Below are 16,728 nucleotides of genomic sequence, written 5' to 3' on the forward strand. Positions count from 1 at the left end.
GTTTGCCTTCACCTGGAGGGGAGTGCAGTACACCTGGAACCAAGTGCCCTAGGGGTAGAAACACAGCCCCACCATCTGCCATGGACTGATCCAGGCTGCACTGGAAAAGGGTTAGGCTCTGGTACATCTACAGTACATCAATGGCATCATTGTGGGAGGGAACATGGCAATGGAAGTATTTGAGAAAGGATCATCCAGATTCTTCTGGAAGCCAGCTTTGCCACCAAAAAAAGTTAAGTGACCTGCTCAAGAGATCTGGTTTCTGGGAGTGAAGTGGCAAAATGGATGGCATCAGATTCCCACTGATGTCATCAATAAGATCACCCCAATGTCTCTGCCGACCACCAAAAAAGGAAATGCAAGCTTGCCTAGGTGCCATAGGCTTTTGAAGAATGCACATTCCTGAATACAGTCAGATCCTGAGCCCTCTCTACCTGGTCACCCATAAGAAGAATGAGTTCCACTGGGGCCCTGAGCAGCAACAAGCTTTTGCCCAGATCAAGCAGGAGATCGCTCATGCGGTAGCCCTTGGCCCAGTCAGGATGGGACCAGAGGTGAAGAACATGCTCTACTCTGCAGCTGGGAACAGTGGCTTGTTCTGGAGCCTTTGGCAGAAGGTGCCTGGGGAGATTCAGGTCACTGGGATTTTGGAGCCGAAGGTACAGAGGGTCTGAAGCCAGCACTGCTGCGATAATACAAACTTCTGCTGTAATAATTTGTTATTACCAACTAAAAGCCTTAATTATCATAAAATTATCACTTGCTTAATGCAAGTACAGTTGAATTCTTGACTGTAGGATTTAACATGAGTTTTGAGTTATGGTCTAATTTTAGACCACGTGAGGAAGGTGTGACTGTGCTTGCGCCACAGCGCCCCCTGCAGCTATGGGGGAATCATTGCACCTGCCCTGCCCAGCTGGGAGCCAACAGCGCCCCTGCTGGCTGTGGGCATAACTACACCAAAGGGGAAAGTGCCTGCGGCCGAGAGATGGCTGCACCTGGGATTCTGGCTCTGTTTGTTGTCGTTTGCCTTGTTATACATACTAGTAAAGAAGTGTTATTCCTTTTCCCACATCTCTGACTGAAAGCTCCTTAATTTCAAAGTTATAATAATTAGGGGGGAAGGGGGTCATATTTCCTCCCACTTTCCTTGGGAGACATCTTTCTTTCCAACCAAGACAACTTTTCCTGGAGGTTTGTCCTCCTGAGTTTTTGAATTTGTCAAACAAGAAAAATCTGCTAGGATTATCAGCAAGGAATTTCCTGGAAAATGTGTTAAGATGTCACAGCTACATTTTTCAGTCTTTTTCCTCTCTTGCCTACTGCTTTAATTTGGAAAAGATGTTTCTAAAAGCACAGGCAGAGGCTCAAAATTAGGAGTGCAGAGAGCTAAAACCCCAGCATCCAGGAGAGGATGGCAGACGGCTAGGTCTTTACAGTATAGCCTTCCTGGGCAGAGGCCCCAGCCTGGTGACTTCCTTGTCTTCTCCAGTAATCTTAAAAGAAAATTGTCTATGGCGGCAAGGAGTTAGGGGGTAGTTGTAATTTTAAAGAAATACAATTGTTTGTCATCTTAACATTTTGGATTTCACCAGGTTTTACCAGGGTAGCCTGCAATTCTGAGAGCCAGGACATACAGCTGGCTCTGTATTTCCAACTCCTCCAATGCAAATGTCCTGGTAATTTTTAAGTCTCCAAACCTTGGAGGTCCTCTTCATCTGGGCAAAGCAGAACGTTGTGTAATGGCCTGGTCAATACAGCCTCATCCCTTTACATAATCATGAGAATGCACTGATTACAAAACCGCTTAACAATCTGCAGCTCCTAATTCCCTGCTTTGTTCTTCATCCTTGTTTAATAATGTTTGCTTGCTGAGGTCTACCCTGCCCCATGACAAATGCCAGCTCTGTTTACTTACAAAACTTGTGAGTCTGGCCAAGCCCAAACTGCAATATCAGATCCTAGGGAAGTATCAAAGTAACAGAGTTACAAGTAGCTCTTTATTTCTTCAATAATTGCAGCTGCAACCTCTGAGGAATGGATGAAAGTACTCAGAAGCAAAAACAAACTGAGGATGGTTGGACTCAATGATCTTTGTGGTCTTTTCCAACTAACACGATTCTGTAATTCTGTGATTCCATGAAACGGGGGAAGAAGAAATGGAGTGAAATGAATCCTCTTTTAGGTTTCTGAGGGCAGAGAAAGCAGTGCTACATTTGAAATTGGACCCAAAAAGAAAGAAAGAAGCACATAGGATTAGCTATAAATTTCACAGTTATTCTGAGCTGTTTGACCCATGCTTCCTCCCTCTCCCTTAAGAGGTTTAAGGACTATTCTGAAAGACGGGCGGTTCGGAAAGAAGGTGGCTTAATGACCTAAGCCTAGGTTTGAAATACCTGCACCATTTATGTTTGCACACTTATTAATCCTGATAAACAATTTGAGCTATTCTCCTGCTGTCAGATTGAGTTTAGAGATTTTTAAGGAACAAATTTTGGAAACAAGTCGCTGCTTATTGTGTATAAACTCTTGGTGGAGCCCACAGTGGTTCAAGTAAAATGATAAGCTCACTCACCATAGGGTTTTCAGGGACAGAAATTGTCCCTTTCCACATGCCTGGCCACAGCATGTGGTATGAGATGGCTGACTATCCCTGTAGGGGATCCCTGTCACTGCTAGAAAATCACTCTCAGGGAAGAGCTAGGCAGCCAAAACACCACGTTCAGATCACTCTGGCACAGCCTTGGATAACGGTGCTGTTTCAGGTCAGCTGTGTATTCATAGCTGACAAGTCAATTATTTTTAATCTCTACTACAGTTTGAAGTCCTAAGAGTGTTTTAGGGATCTGTGAAGATTAGCAGTGCTGTTCTGGAAGCCAATAATGCCCTCCTACAGCTCCAGGGCTGGAGTATTAATGGCCGTTGTATAACGTGGCAGTCCCGCCCTGCCTAGCTTTGCCCCCGGGGACACACATCTGTATCCTCATCAAATAATGGTGAGCAGCCTCCAGTAAAGGTTCAACTGACAGCCTGAAGCAAAAATCTCTCATAAAAGGACAAAATGAAATTCCTTTTTCCTCAGGAGATCCAGTAGCTAATGAAAAACTGAAATGGGCTCTGGGCCTTAGGCACTCACAAATGATAGTGCCCTGAGGAGCAATTTCATACCATCAGCAAGCTCTACTTGCATTTTTGGAGCCTCTTTCTCTTTTTGTTGTGTGAATCAATCTGTTGCAAGAGGCTTAAAAAATCACTCATCAGCAAAAGCAAAACAAGTTCCAAAAGCACAGTATTAAAGGGCACAAACACATGCATGACCCGAAAGTGTCCTTAAACTTCTAGTTCAGCCAGTCAAGCTGTTAAAAGACTAAAAATAGGTCTACATTTTTATTAAGCCTACTATGTATAGAAATACTGGAGACTTTGAGGCATATAAAAAAAGTTCTGAACCCGTTCTTTTGGTATGTCTCCAACCCAGAACCCGTTCTTTTGGTATGTCTTCAACTCCTCAGAACCACATTAGGAGAGTTCTGTTCCTCTATTTTACACCACACGCAGAAGGGTACCCTGGGAACTGACTCCACGTGCCCCTTTCTGTTCATTTGGGCAGGGGAGGGTGCAGGACTTCACCATCCCCACAGGTGCCCATGGCAATGTGCTGCAGGCAAGGAAGGCAGAGCCAGCACCATGCAGACATGTAAAAGAAACCTTCACACACCCAAATTTGTCTTGTATCCTAACCTGATGAATAAGCAGGTTTCACTAGCATTAATTCAATTTACCAAAAATATTACAAATATTTGACAATTACACAGTTAAACACCAAAAGTAAATAATTTGTAACTTCCACCACTGGTAATCAGCTCTGCTTATTATGATGTTGAGCATTATTTAAAAATTTATTTTATTATTCTTACAGTAGCTGTTTGTTTGTAAATTAATGACTTCCTAACAGGCAACAGATACATTGCTGTGCATGCTGCAGAGAGGTATTTTACAGAGCCCAGAGACACATAAGGACTACCTAGATACTTGTATTGAGATTGATTATAGAACAGCAGATGGGTAAATCAGCACAGCAGTATTATTTTAATAACATCATAACACATTTATTGCACTCACAGAACCACAGGATGATCTTCTTAGGTTACTGTTATGATGTTTTTCACTGTTTAATGTAGTATTTTGAGATGCTACTGTAAAAAGTGCAGTATTTCTCTTTATCTCAGAAAGTTCTGTATATGTGCAACAAGATCACTGTAGCCTTCTTTATCCCATAAATGTTTTCTTTTTTACCTACAATGTATGTTTTTTGGTGTAGAAAGGAAAGCATTACATTTCTCATCACTGCTTTTATGAAATGCTTCTGATTCCACATCAAGCAGACAAACATGTCTAAGTCTTCTCAGTATTTTTATTCCTGAGAAATAGAAACCGGCTGCTAGCTACCATGTCACCAGTAGTGTTCCCATGACTGCAGAAAGTGGCAAGGGCTTTCCTGACAACTACAGTTTCTCCCAGGTATTTTTCAGAGGTGGGAGTTTTTTCATCCTGGCCTTCAGTCCCTTCCTATTTGGGACAGGCCATATAATCTACCAGATCAGAATTACATACCCAAACACATTAGACTGGTTATTACTTTGTCCAGATTCCTGATGTTTTGTCAGAGCAACAATAGTGACACCAAGATGCAGAAAGAAAGCAAACAAAATTATATTTTCCAAAATCCCAAGTGAAATGTAAGGGAGTAAGAAGAAAATTAATCTGCTCATGGATATCCAGCAATCCTTAAATTAATCTGTAGTTGCAATAAGCAGTATGAAATGCAATAAAAAAGCAGCAATGTAAAATGCATTTAACCACATTCTTAATAGATATATCAAATCAGATGATGGAAATGCAATCAGCAAAATACATTTTGACCTCCAGTAAAATACTTTATGAGATCCTTCTTGAAATAATACTTGCAAAATAGAAATTAAAGCCAGTGTGCCAAAAAGAAGATTAAGTTTGTAGTGCGTGATATGACATTCTTGGTTAAGCATCTGCTTTTAACACTGGGCCTAATTTTGTTTGAAAATTATATGTAGTTACTGTCAAATTTTATTTAATCTTAAACAGTGTCTTTGCTGCATTTGTTTGTGATTGGAATTACAGTAAAACAAGCAACTACTAGAGAACCTGCAGAGGGTCTGTGAAGCAATGGTCAGTCTGCACGGCTTATGCACACACCATTTCTGCGTGAAGGTTGAATCCAGTGTGTTTGAATACATTGGATTTATCTCTTAGGTGCCACTCTGCTGTTCAGCCTTGCACAGAAATCAAAACAAACACTACAAGGGTCTCCCAGGAGCTCTGACCCTGATCAGTATCATGAGGGCACAAATGTGAGGAATCTAAGAGGAGAATGAAGAAAAAAAAAAAAAGAGGATGGATTCCTATTTCAAAAAATATATCCAATCTTTGAGAACCTACATTGACTTCCACAATCGTGTAGATGTGTGGGGATGCTGTTAGGAAAATTAATCCACAAACATCAGAGGTTTATGTCCAAAAAGGAGATAGAGGAATCCTTTTACTTTATTCAAATAAAGGGAGAGGCCATGGGGCATTCCCCTGGGGTCTCTTGAATTTTTGAAGGATGCAGCCTCACTTTTTATCCTAATTTCCCAGCCGCATTTCCCTTTTCTGTTTCCCCATTGGCTGAGGTATTTGAGAGGCTCAGACTTCCCAGAATGCCCGAAACCGAAGATTTCTCTCTAATGTATAACCCTCCCTTTTAATTTTTAATTCTTATGGAATTTAGGGGTTTTTCGTCCCCATTGTTTCTTTCATCTTTCAATGTCCAATTTAATTTATCAGCAACCCTAAAGTTTATTTGTAAAATAAAACATCTTTTTCCATTCTTCAATCAGTGGAATCATTCCCACTGTTTCTTTTATCTCCCAGTGCTAGTTTTACCTACCAGCAGACCCACAGCTTGTTTGTAAAGACAAATCTGCCATTCCTCTCAATGGTTTAGGCATTTTGGTTTGTTTTCAATGGAAAGTTAGTCAGAAGAGCTCTCAATTTTAGTATATTCTAGCCCTTATAAATTCCTGTTTGTTGTCATTCTTTGCATGCTCACATGTTTGGTTCCTTGTCACAAAAATATACCGATAGGAGGTCTTCAAAAGACGTGTAAGGTGTGGCACTTAGGGACACAGTTTAGTGATGTACTTGGTAGCTGTGCATTAACTGTTGGACCTAGTGACTTTGAGGGTCTTCTCCAACCTAAATTACTTTAGGATTCTGATTTTGGCAATGAGTTGCAGTGCATCCTTACCTATCTTCTTTTCCTGTAGTACAATACTGAGGGACTGATTAATGCTTGCCTGATTAATGCCTGTAAACCTCAACTGGCAAGATGTCTGTTGATATATGGCAATAAAACTAAGTAACATGCTAAACCTACTGAATACTCATCCAACCTTCTCTTTTCAGTCAAAGGCCATCTGAAACTGACAAGTCTTTCCAAGGTTTTCTGAGCAATTGGATTCTGACCAATTGGATTTTGATCACAAGACTAAATTTACCAGTTGTTAATTCTTTTTGTATGCACATGAGAAACAGTTGGAGCAAGTAGGATCCAAATTCAGCAACTGCTTCTTCCATCCTAACCACATGTCTACAGAAACAGAAGAACCTGATTATGGAGGCCTGTCCTTGACAGGCTTCTATCAGAAGCTTGAGAAAAGCAGTAAGAAAATGATTCTAAAGTCAATCTGAAATGTTGTCTCCCTATGAATATCCCCAATCCTCAATATTTAGAGTTTGGTTTATGCCTTGAAGGCTTTGTATCCCATGCAAAATGTTTATCAGAGCAACTTGATTTTTATTTGGATAAACCACAGTACTTAGGGTTCATGTCAGAGTATTTGTTACAATTTTAAAACACTTATTACATGATCCCTGAGATGAATAGCACCTGGAACAGCACTGGAAATCATACACAGTTCTGCAGTATAGATGTAAACAACTCCACTCTAGGTATCTCATTAGTACCAAACCAGATATCCCAAACTCCTCTTTTCCACATGTCAGACTGTCACAAAACTGTTTCTTTTCCTTTTAAAAACTGTCAATAACAATTGCTCAGAACAGATTTGCCCCTCCCCTCCACAACACCCGGATTTCAGGGGAGAACCAAACTGTCCTTCCTATAATACCTCTTCCTATAGCTCTTCCAGTTGAGCACATCCTTTTATCCTTTTTTGATACCACAGAAAATTTCTATATTAAGATGCTTCACAAATCAATGTGTCTTGTAGGGACTTTGATGACCTGTTCCTGTGCAATTGCCAGAAAGAACAGAAAACCAGTGTTATTAAATAGATGTGGTTTTTTCTCTCCCTCTCTCTCTTAGGATGGATTTATAGACTTCTTGGAGTTCATAGCTGCAATAAATTTGGTTATACGAGGGAAAATTGACCAAAAATTGAAATGGTATTTCAAGCTATATGATGCTGATGGAAATGGATGCATTGACAAAAAAGAACTATTAAGCATATTCAGGGTAAGTAAGTTATGATCAATAGCAAGAGCATTTGATATAGTGTGTTGCCCTGAAACAGTGGTTCATCATGTGCTGTAAATGGATTGTCAGTACTTTATCTAATGTTTTATGGTTGTAAAACCAGAATTAACAGTGGCTACTAGTGACACTCCTGACATTAGTTTCTTCCTTATTGAACACATCTAAGTAGCATTTTACTTTAAACCATAGTTCTACAGATAAAGTACTTTACTGAAAGTGAAATGTTTTGTAGAAACAGTAGAGACATTACTGTGATAAACTGTACTATAAGGCAGGGCAACACAGTAGCAGCATAATGAACAAAACATGGTTACAAGTATATGTGCCAGTCTATTGTGGAAAACTGGCTTCTCAAACTGATCTTGCAGCAAGAAAAATATAGATGTCAATAAAATATTACAATATTTTAATTTTTTGAAAGGCTTTTTTTGTTTACTACAAACACCATTACCCCCATTTCAAAACTAAATCACGGAAATATAATTTTACTATTATATCGCTCAGTGATATTTGGATAAAAATACTTCCAAAATTTTCCAGAAAATGGGTCCACTTCAAACCCATAAAACCAAAGAAGTACAAGTCTTTCTTTAAAATTATCTTCATAGTTTTCAACTTGCTTTAATGAAATAAAAATAACATTATCCTCTTCATTAGCTGCTGTCATCCGAAAGGTATGTTAAGGCTCCTTACAAATATATATGACTCAATACAGTGCCCTAAATGTACAGGACTCACTACAGATCAAAGTTTTGCTGGAGGGAGCATCAAAACTAAATAGAGCTTTAATGCCATAACAAACAAGGAATATACTTTTCCTGGATTCTGCATTACTGCTGGTGCCAAGCCAGTCGCTGTTGGAGACTTTAAATAGCTGCTGCCAAAACTGAAAGGAACTGGAGCCAGATGGAGCTACCAGGTCAAACAAATAAAGCTGATCACCTAAAGAGCAGCTTTCTAAAGATAGAAGTAGAGGCTGAGTCTTCCAGATTTCTCCTTTGAGACTAATGAAATCTTTCTTTCACAAATATTCTCCATTAATTTTCACCCAGAGCCAATGAGTCAACGGTGTTTTGTCTGGGGCTATCCAAAGTGAGAATTAAAATTAAAATCCTTCCAATGTAAAGAATATTTATTTTTTAACTTACCTGGTTTTAAAACCACTTTTACCTTTGTGTGTTTCCATCTCTTTTGTAGTATAAGAACTTTAACTTAAACCTGCCTAAATCATTGACCTAGACTAGATTAAAAATGGTGGGTCCAAAAAGAAAAAAAGAACAAACAGGCTCACAGCCATTAAGGGGTGATCAGCTTATAATAAGCATCAGTAAACAAGGGCTTGTCCAAAAAGATGTGTAATATCTGAGACATTAATTTAGAAATACAGAAGTGCTATTAAAATGAAATCTCTCTCTACAGCTATGCAAACTATGGACCAAGATACCACTACCCAACTCCTTCCAGATAACCATGCACCCTTTCAACGCTCAGTATTTACTATTTAAGGGGCTTCTGTGGTAGTCAGTGACACAAACACTTCAGGAACCACTGCTTTACTCTTGGCACTGCAATAAATTTAACTGTGGAAGGGATACAACTTTCTACTTAAGACTGTGGGAGGGTCAGACATATAAAACACCAAAAGTACCTAAAGTATGAATTAGTAATAGAAACAAGTTTATGTAACTGTTTTTGTAAAATTATTGCTGCTTTTTGAAACAGACAGGAAGTTGGGGCATTCAGAGGGGGCATTTTTATGATTTTATTTGGTCAAGAATTCTAGATCAGTGAATAGATTAATAGATTGTTTTAAAATATGAGGTCTAATATAATATTTGGAAAGAGACACCAAAAGAAACAAGTGGCACATACAGTGACTTATCTTACACAACACAGTTCACCTCAAGATAATTCAAGTGCAGAAAAACAAATTCTATAGTGTGCCCATTATATAATGCATATGCATGTTTATATATATGCACATATTTTTCCAGTCAATGGGACACAATTTTGCAAAAACATACATTTATACCTTTACTCCAAATATTGAGTCCTTTTGCCACAAAAAAAACCCAAAAAAACCCAAACCAAAACAAAACAAAAAAAAACACCAAACCAACCAACCAACCAAAAAAAGTAAAAAAGTAGAGGGGTTTCTTTTGGTTTTCTTAATTTCTCTGGAGGGCAAGTTTACTGCCAACTTCAGGACGGCCAGTCTGACTTTATTTGTGATTACTAAATTAAACACGTCTTAATAGAAAAATTACTTAGGCTTTCTCTGCATGTGCTTTCAGATGGGAAAAACAATACTGCATTTAAATCACACAGACCAAAAGGCACTCTCTGAAGGCATGGAACTCTCTAGGGCCAGATAAAAATGCTGATGTAGAATCGAAAGTGAATTACAGAGCAGAGGTGCCACAGGGTTCTTCAGACCTTCAGAAATATGCATATTAGTGTGTAATCTCTAGGCTGTGTTATGTTAATTAAATTTCCAGTCCTTATTACTGACAATTTACTTGAAGTAACTATTTATTTAGTGATTTTTGAAAGGGTTTATGAACTAAAGAGTTGCACTTCAAGTACTGCTTTTGACAGCGTATTGTTTCACACTTGATGGGAAAAACTCTGAAAGAACTTTCTGTGTTTCTGCCCTCAGGCAATTCAGGCTATTAATGGCTACACCAACATGACTGCTGAAGAGTTCACAAACATGATATTTCAGAAGATAGATGTGAACAATGACGGTAAGAATCTAGGTTTTGTTGGCATTGGCAGGGACTCTTCTGCAAGAAGGGATTTCAACATACAGCTGAAGGATGACTGGTTTAGATAGCCGAAAGCCCGAATCTGCTCTTCTTTGCCTTTATTTTACTTCAGTTTCACAGTGGAGTGTAAGTCAAATGAACAAAGGAATTACATGCAGTAATTACATGCAATAAAAACAGCTCCAAAATGCCAGTTCTCAGATTGAGTAGCAAAATGAAAATTTGTTTGGCAGTGGGGGAGTAATATATTTGTGTTGGTATAATCTATTTTAAATTCTTAAAAAAAAAAAAAACAAATAGGATGAATGGTTGCACATGTTCTAGCATGTTCTAAAGACTGGTGAGCATATTGGATGTTCCTTGAAGGCTGACTGTCAATGCATGCTAAGATACATGCTCCTGGTTTTTCCTCAAGATACTAAATTAAGCCAATTGGTCTTGCATTTGGAAACTATAATTTCGTTTCACTGCTTCAGAGTTGTTTCTAATTGAAAATTTATTACGGATGAATGTCCTCCCTCATACTTCTAATCATGAAGATAATAAGATAATAATAAGAAGAATAATAATAAGAAAAAACCAACCAAAGAAACAAACCCCAAACCCACAAAAAACCAAACCAAACAAACAAACAACAAAAAAAAACAAACAAAAAAACCACCAAACCTACAGGGACTACTTAAACCTGAAAACAGCCAAAAGTCAGCACACCAAGCATTCACCAGACATACACATGACTGAAACTGCTGCTCCCTGGGGCCTTAACTCATCCAGCTATTTTCCTCTTCGCCTGGCCCTTGTAATTTCTAATTTTACAGAGAAATCATTCATTGTTGTGAATTTAACAAGAAACTTTAAACCATTCTCAGAGGAAACAATCTGGCTCTTCTTGTTAAACCAAGATTTATTTCTACTCTTAAAGTAAAACAGTATCACTGGAATAACCCCTAGACAGAGAACTATGGACATTTCTGTGTACTATGCAAACAGACACATGCCTAGAACTGGCCTTTGCTGACAGGGAAAAGAGCAGGAAAAGAGGAAGAATATTAAACAATATCCCTACTCTTCAATAAAAGAGATTTTATTGTTGTCTTGAAACGTCGAAGTTATTAGCTGATTTTGACATGACCCCAAAAAAATCACACTGTAAATGGCCATTTCAGTTCCTTGAAAGAATTTATCTATCAAACCACTTTGCTGAATTTTTTTCCCCTACATCTGATAATGGTTCTAAATAATCCTAGTAGTCAACACGGGGACTATGACCACTAATCCTTAGCAAATCACACCCTAATCTCTTTTAAAATCAGCTCTAATATAAATTCTAGTTAGCTCAGTGAGAAGCGGCCAGTACATCCAAATTCAGCCCTGATAGAGGCTTCATTAGAGCCCCTTTACACACATTTATGAGCACTTATAGTTATTTCAGACTTCAGGGAAAGCTATGTTTGACCTGTTTTAACAGAAAAATGAGTGAGGATCTGACTGATGCAAAGTGAGAAATCATTCACAAATACTCTACCTGCATTTACCTATCAGCAACTTTCATAAGAGATTCAATCGGGCATGAATGTTCTTTTGTTCACTAGAGAGATTGCTGCATTTCTCAGCTTCTAAAGACTATGTGACTTTCTTTTAGGGGAACTGACTTTAGAAGAGTTTATCAATGGTGTGGAAAAAGACGAGGACCTAATGGAATTAATTACGAAAAGTTTTGACCTTTCCAACGTACTCAAAGTCATACAGAATGGCAGGAGAAACAGCGTCTGAAGGATCCAGTCATGGAGGTGGTCTCTGTCTCATAATTTCAAGGATGATAATATTTGCTATATTCAGAAAGGCTGATGTTGTCAAAGCCTGCCCAGGCAATACTGAGCAGCCTTCTCCAGGAGTAACAATTTTCAATCTTTCTATATCTCATATCTCATTTTATTTTCTTTATTCTTTCCCTTGCTAACGACTGTGGCAGCCACAGGAAAAAAAAAAACTGAAAAAACCCCAAAAACTTTTGCCTGCATATAATAGAAAAGATATTTGATGCAGTAAAAGTCTCTATGATCTAGATCTCTATGAACATGTGGCTGGCTACCCTGCTGGTAGCTGGCCAACCCTGGCTGGCTAGCTGCTCACTCACTCCACTCTAGTGGGATGGGAAAGAGAATTGGAAGAGCAAAAGTGAGATAACTTGTGGGCTGAGATAAAGACAGTTGAAAATGGAAAGAAAATGCGTGCAAGCAAAGCAAAGCAAGGAATTCATTCAGCATTTCCCACAGGCAGGAAGATGTTCAACCATCTCCATGGAAAGCACGGATCCAGCAAGCATAAGGGTGAATCGAGAAGACAAATGCCATCACTTTGAACATCCTCTCCCTTCCTTCTTCTCACCCAGCTTTACATGCAGAACATGACTCCACACAGTGTGGGACATCCCTGTGGCCGTTTGGGGCCAGCTGTCCTGGCTTTGTCCCCTCACAACTCCTTGGCACCCCCAGCTCAGTGCTGGAGTGGGGTAAGAGGCAGAAAAGGACTTGTCACTGTGCAAGTGCTTCTCAACAGTAATGAAAACATCTTTGTGTTATCAATATAGTTTTGGTCACAAATTCAAAACAGTCTTATACTAGGTACTATGAAGAAAACTACCACTATCCAAACTGAAAACAGGACTATCTCTTCTGTTCAGACTAATCGATAACATAATGGAAATTATGTAAATTGCAACTTTTCTAAAAGACAAAAAGTTAATTTTTTTCTTTTAATAATATGTTGTTTAACCTACTATCTAAAGTGTGGGCACAAACTTTTAGGTAGGACTGTGTTCTATCTAGATGAATTAAGAACAAAGCCTGCTTTGTATTAACCTAACATTTGCTCTAATCAGTACTCAAAATTGGATTAAGTTCTCTGGGAAACACTTCAGCTAGCTTAATATTCCCAAGATGTGTATCCTCCTTAACAAGCTCTCTACTACTCTTGACTTTATTACATTTGTTAATTAAAATAATGTGGTATTTTGATGTTTTTTCCAGGGCTCAGCCACTGTTCTTTTAAATTAACCTTTTATAAAAGTGTTGGAATTAAAATTTGTTGTCTTTGTAAAGCAAAATTAGAAGTTCAAAGAATAGCAAAACTCAAATCATTTTGTAAGTGCTCCCAGATATTTGTGTCCTTTGACTTTATGTCCTCCTTTGCAAAAAAAATGTTTTTACTGGGCTCTTTTCCAGGGTTGTATGAAACAAAAGGTAAGAGATATAGGGTCACTTGTACTTCTGCAAAACAGACAGCCTTTCCCTGACTAATTTAGGTATCTTTGCCCTGTCCAAATACCTTGGTGGAAGCTTTTAGCAATTGTTGTCTTTCTGAGATTTCTACCTCCTGTCAAACTGGCTTGCAATTGTCTCTGAAGGTGGTAGCCAGGACTGCAGGGAAGGCATCTGCAGGTGGCATGATCACATATTCTTCATTCTTTTAGGAAAGCAGGCTCAAAGCACAACCTTACTTTGTAAATAACAAGACTAATTCTATGAACTGTAATGGAATGGCACGAAATGTGTGCAAAGGGAAAACTATAGCTCTTTCTGGTTCTATCGGCATTGATTCTCTCAAGTCTGTAAAAAGTTTTATCAAATTACTATATTATATCATAGGACTAAGTTCTCCTTGAGTGACAACGCCCTGCAGGAATTACACTAATATTAATTAGTATTAGAAACATCAGAATTAATCAAAATAATTTGTGGAAGGATTGGTGCAAGTTGAACAAAACAGTTTTTAAGACTTCAATATGAAAGAGCTTTTCTTCGAAATTCACTTCAAATCTATGTCCAGTCGCACATGAAATGTAGTACCCCATCATCTACAGTTATTATCCCAGATTCTGGTTGATCAATGGAATATAGAAAGAATATGCAACATGAATCACTTGACATTACAAACAATTCTGATATTATAGATCTGACATTTGAAGCTTTTGCATCCTTAATAAAAAAAAAATGTATGAGATTGCTGGTGTTTTGAATGTTATGTTTTTGTATTTATTCATCTTTGACACATACATGTGTCAAAGTTTTCTCACACCCAGACTTCAGAAAATCACTGTTCATAGTCTGATGCTTTTGTATTTAAAGCCTATGAGGGTCTTTCAGAATTGGCTTTACAATATTTAAAATAAAATGGTCCTATCTAAGCAGCTTGGGCATATGGAAACAGCTGCATTTGGGATTTTTTTGTTTTAAACTAATAAAGTGATAGACTTGCAAAAATAGCTACTGTGAAAAACTCTAATCACTTTTTTTTTAATTTTAAAAGTTTAATAGTAATAAAATTGTTATAAAAATAGTAATACAATTAGAGTAATAATAATTTGGACAATTTGAATTAGGATAATATGAGACAACAGAAACAAAGAGTTATGGACTCTGGGTACCTTTTTCTGGGCAGCATAAGCCCGAAAAAGGACACCCGTTAATGAAGGATTAACCCTTAAAAACAATAGCCTGTTGCATATCCATACATCTCATTCATGATGCATAAATTCCATTCAAATACATGATTCTGTCTGGTCATTGTCAACTTCTTCCTCATAAGCCTAACAGCGTCATCCTGGCTGTGCGAGGCGGGAAGAAGTTCGTTTCTCCTGATAATGGAGCAATAAATTCTCTTTCTCTGAAAGATTTAAGTGTCCTGTGACTGCTATCTCAGTGTGAGTCCTTTCTTTAGAAAAAAAGTATCCTACATAGCATAGTTTCTATTTTAACATTTTGTTATAACCTAAAACTAAATTTACCACACTACTTAAGAGAATTAATACAGCATTACTTTCTAACACAACACATATAATATTCATTTTAATATTTGCAAAAAGCCAATCATAAAATACGCATTTTTCACACTACTATCTATATACACTGACTCTTTTTTTGTAAGTGGATTTTTTAAAGAGTATTTCCAGTTAAATTTGCCTAATTTTTCTGCATAACTGTAATTATATGAAGTGAATTACCAGTTCTGGGAGAGTTCTGTTTGCATTATAAAACAATGTATGTGAGGAAATTCTTGGTCATATTTTTCTAGATTAAATTAGGAAGGTGTAGATGGAATGCTCATTTCCTACACTAATTTGAAATCATTTAGCAGAAACCTGTGTAATTAAGATGCAAGTATAAGTGTATTTTAATGTAAACACTGTGTCGCATCATTTCAAAAATTATTTATCTACATTAACTCCACATGTGGGCAACTATACATAAGATTCTACACAAAATTTTTTTGTAAGTCGATTAACGTACATTTCCTTGGACAAGTTAAACACAATTTGATCTCAAGCAGCTGCTTGAGATAAATGCATTATAGCCATAACTTCTATGTAAACTTGTCATCTGCCCATCAAGTGTATCAGTAAAATCAGGTGACACATGGAAAACCTGTCAGGTGTGACCCCTCCTCCCAAAATCTTGTCCTGAAACAACATGAAGCTGCAACTCATCATTCTGGAGGCAATTTGTAGTCACAAAGCTATACTGTAAATTGACCTGACCATCAGAATGCCTGACCGAATTGCTGATTGAAGGACAGCAGAAAAGGAAAAAGAAAGCCCAGTGTTAGTTCATGTTATATACACACCTTAGCAAACACTTCTGTGGTTCAGGGCATTGCTGACCTGATGATCCTGAGGGTGCTTGAGCCCACAAGGTGCTTTTGCTTAGAAGCCCTGCATGAGAGAAAAGGTTCTTCACCCAGAGGGTGATTGGTCACTGCAACAGGCTCCCCAGGGCAGTGGTCACAGCCCCAAGGCTGCCAGAGCTCAAGAAGCGCTTGGACAATGCTCTCAGACACAGGGTGTGACTCCTGGGTGTGGTGCTGTGCAGGGCCAGGAGTTGGACTTCATCGTTGGATGGACTGGAAAAGTGACATCTCCTGCTTAGGCCCGCACTGATTTTTGCTTCACAGCAGCCACGTGACAGAAGAGTCAGCCATTAAAGGTAACTTAGTTATTCTAAAGGTGTTGCTGCATCACTGCTTAATTTTTATTTCCCCCTCATCTGCAGTAGAATCATAGAAGTGTTTGGGTTGAAAGGAACATTAAAGAGTACCTAGTTCCAAATCCCCTGCCATGGGTAGGGAACCTTCCACTAGACCAGTTTACTCAGAGCCTCATCCAGCCTGATCTTGGACACCTCCAAGGACAGGGAGTCCACAACCTGCAAGACAATCCAAGACACCTTGCTAGGCAGTTTTTACTGCGCTTAAAAACAACACTGTATTGAAACAATAATTTTTGAGTTCCAAAGAACCATCTGGCTCCAGTTTGAAATTAAGGCCTGAATTTTTTGTCACATTTCAAGCTGCACTGTTTACAGAAACTCATGTCCTGTGCAGAATACT

At 38.4% G+C, this 16,728-nt stretch overlaps 1 protein-coding gene across 1 annotated transcript in view; it reads left to right on the plus strand.

The window, feature by feature from the left end:
- GUCA1C (guanylate cyclase activator 1C) overlaps nt 1-12,117 on the plus strand; it is a 34,792-nt gene extending 22,675 nt beyond the window's left edge. Inside the window, exons 2-4 of the mRNA XM_071433460.1 lie at nt 7,406-7,555; nt 10,236-10,323; nt 11,987-12,117. Coding sequence (XP_071289561.1) covers nt 7,406-7,555; nt 10,236-10,323; nt 11,987-12,117 — 369 coding nt within the window. The remainder of the gene's footprint in view (nt 1-7,405; nt 7,556-10,235; nt 10,324-11,986) is intronic.
- The last annotated feature ends 4,611 nt before the right edge of the window (nt 12,118-16,728 follow it).

The sequence above is a fragment of the Agelaius tricolor genome, unplaced genomic scaffold (assembly GCF_023055355.1).
Source record: "Agelaius tricolor isolate 1412-34295 unplaced genomic scaffold, bAgeTri1.0.p SCAF_9, whole genome shotgun sequence".
NCBI lineage: Eukaryota > Metazoa > Chordata > Aves > Passeriformes > Icteridae > Agelaius > Agelaius tricolor.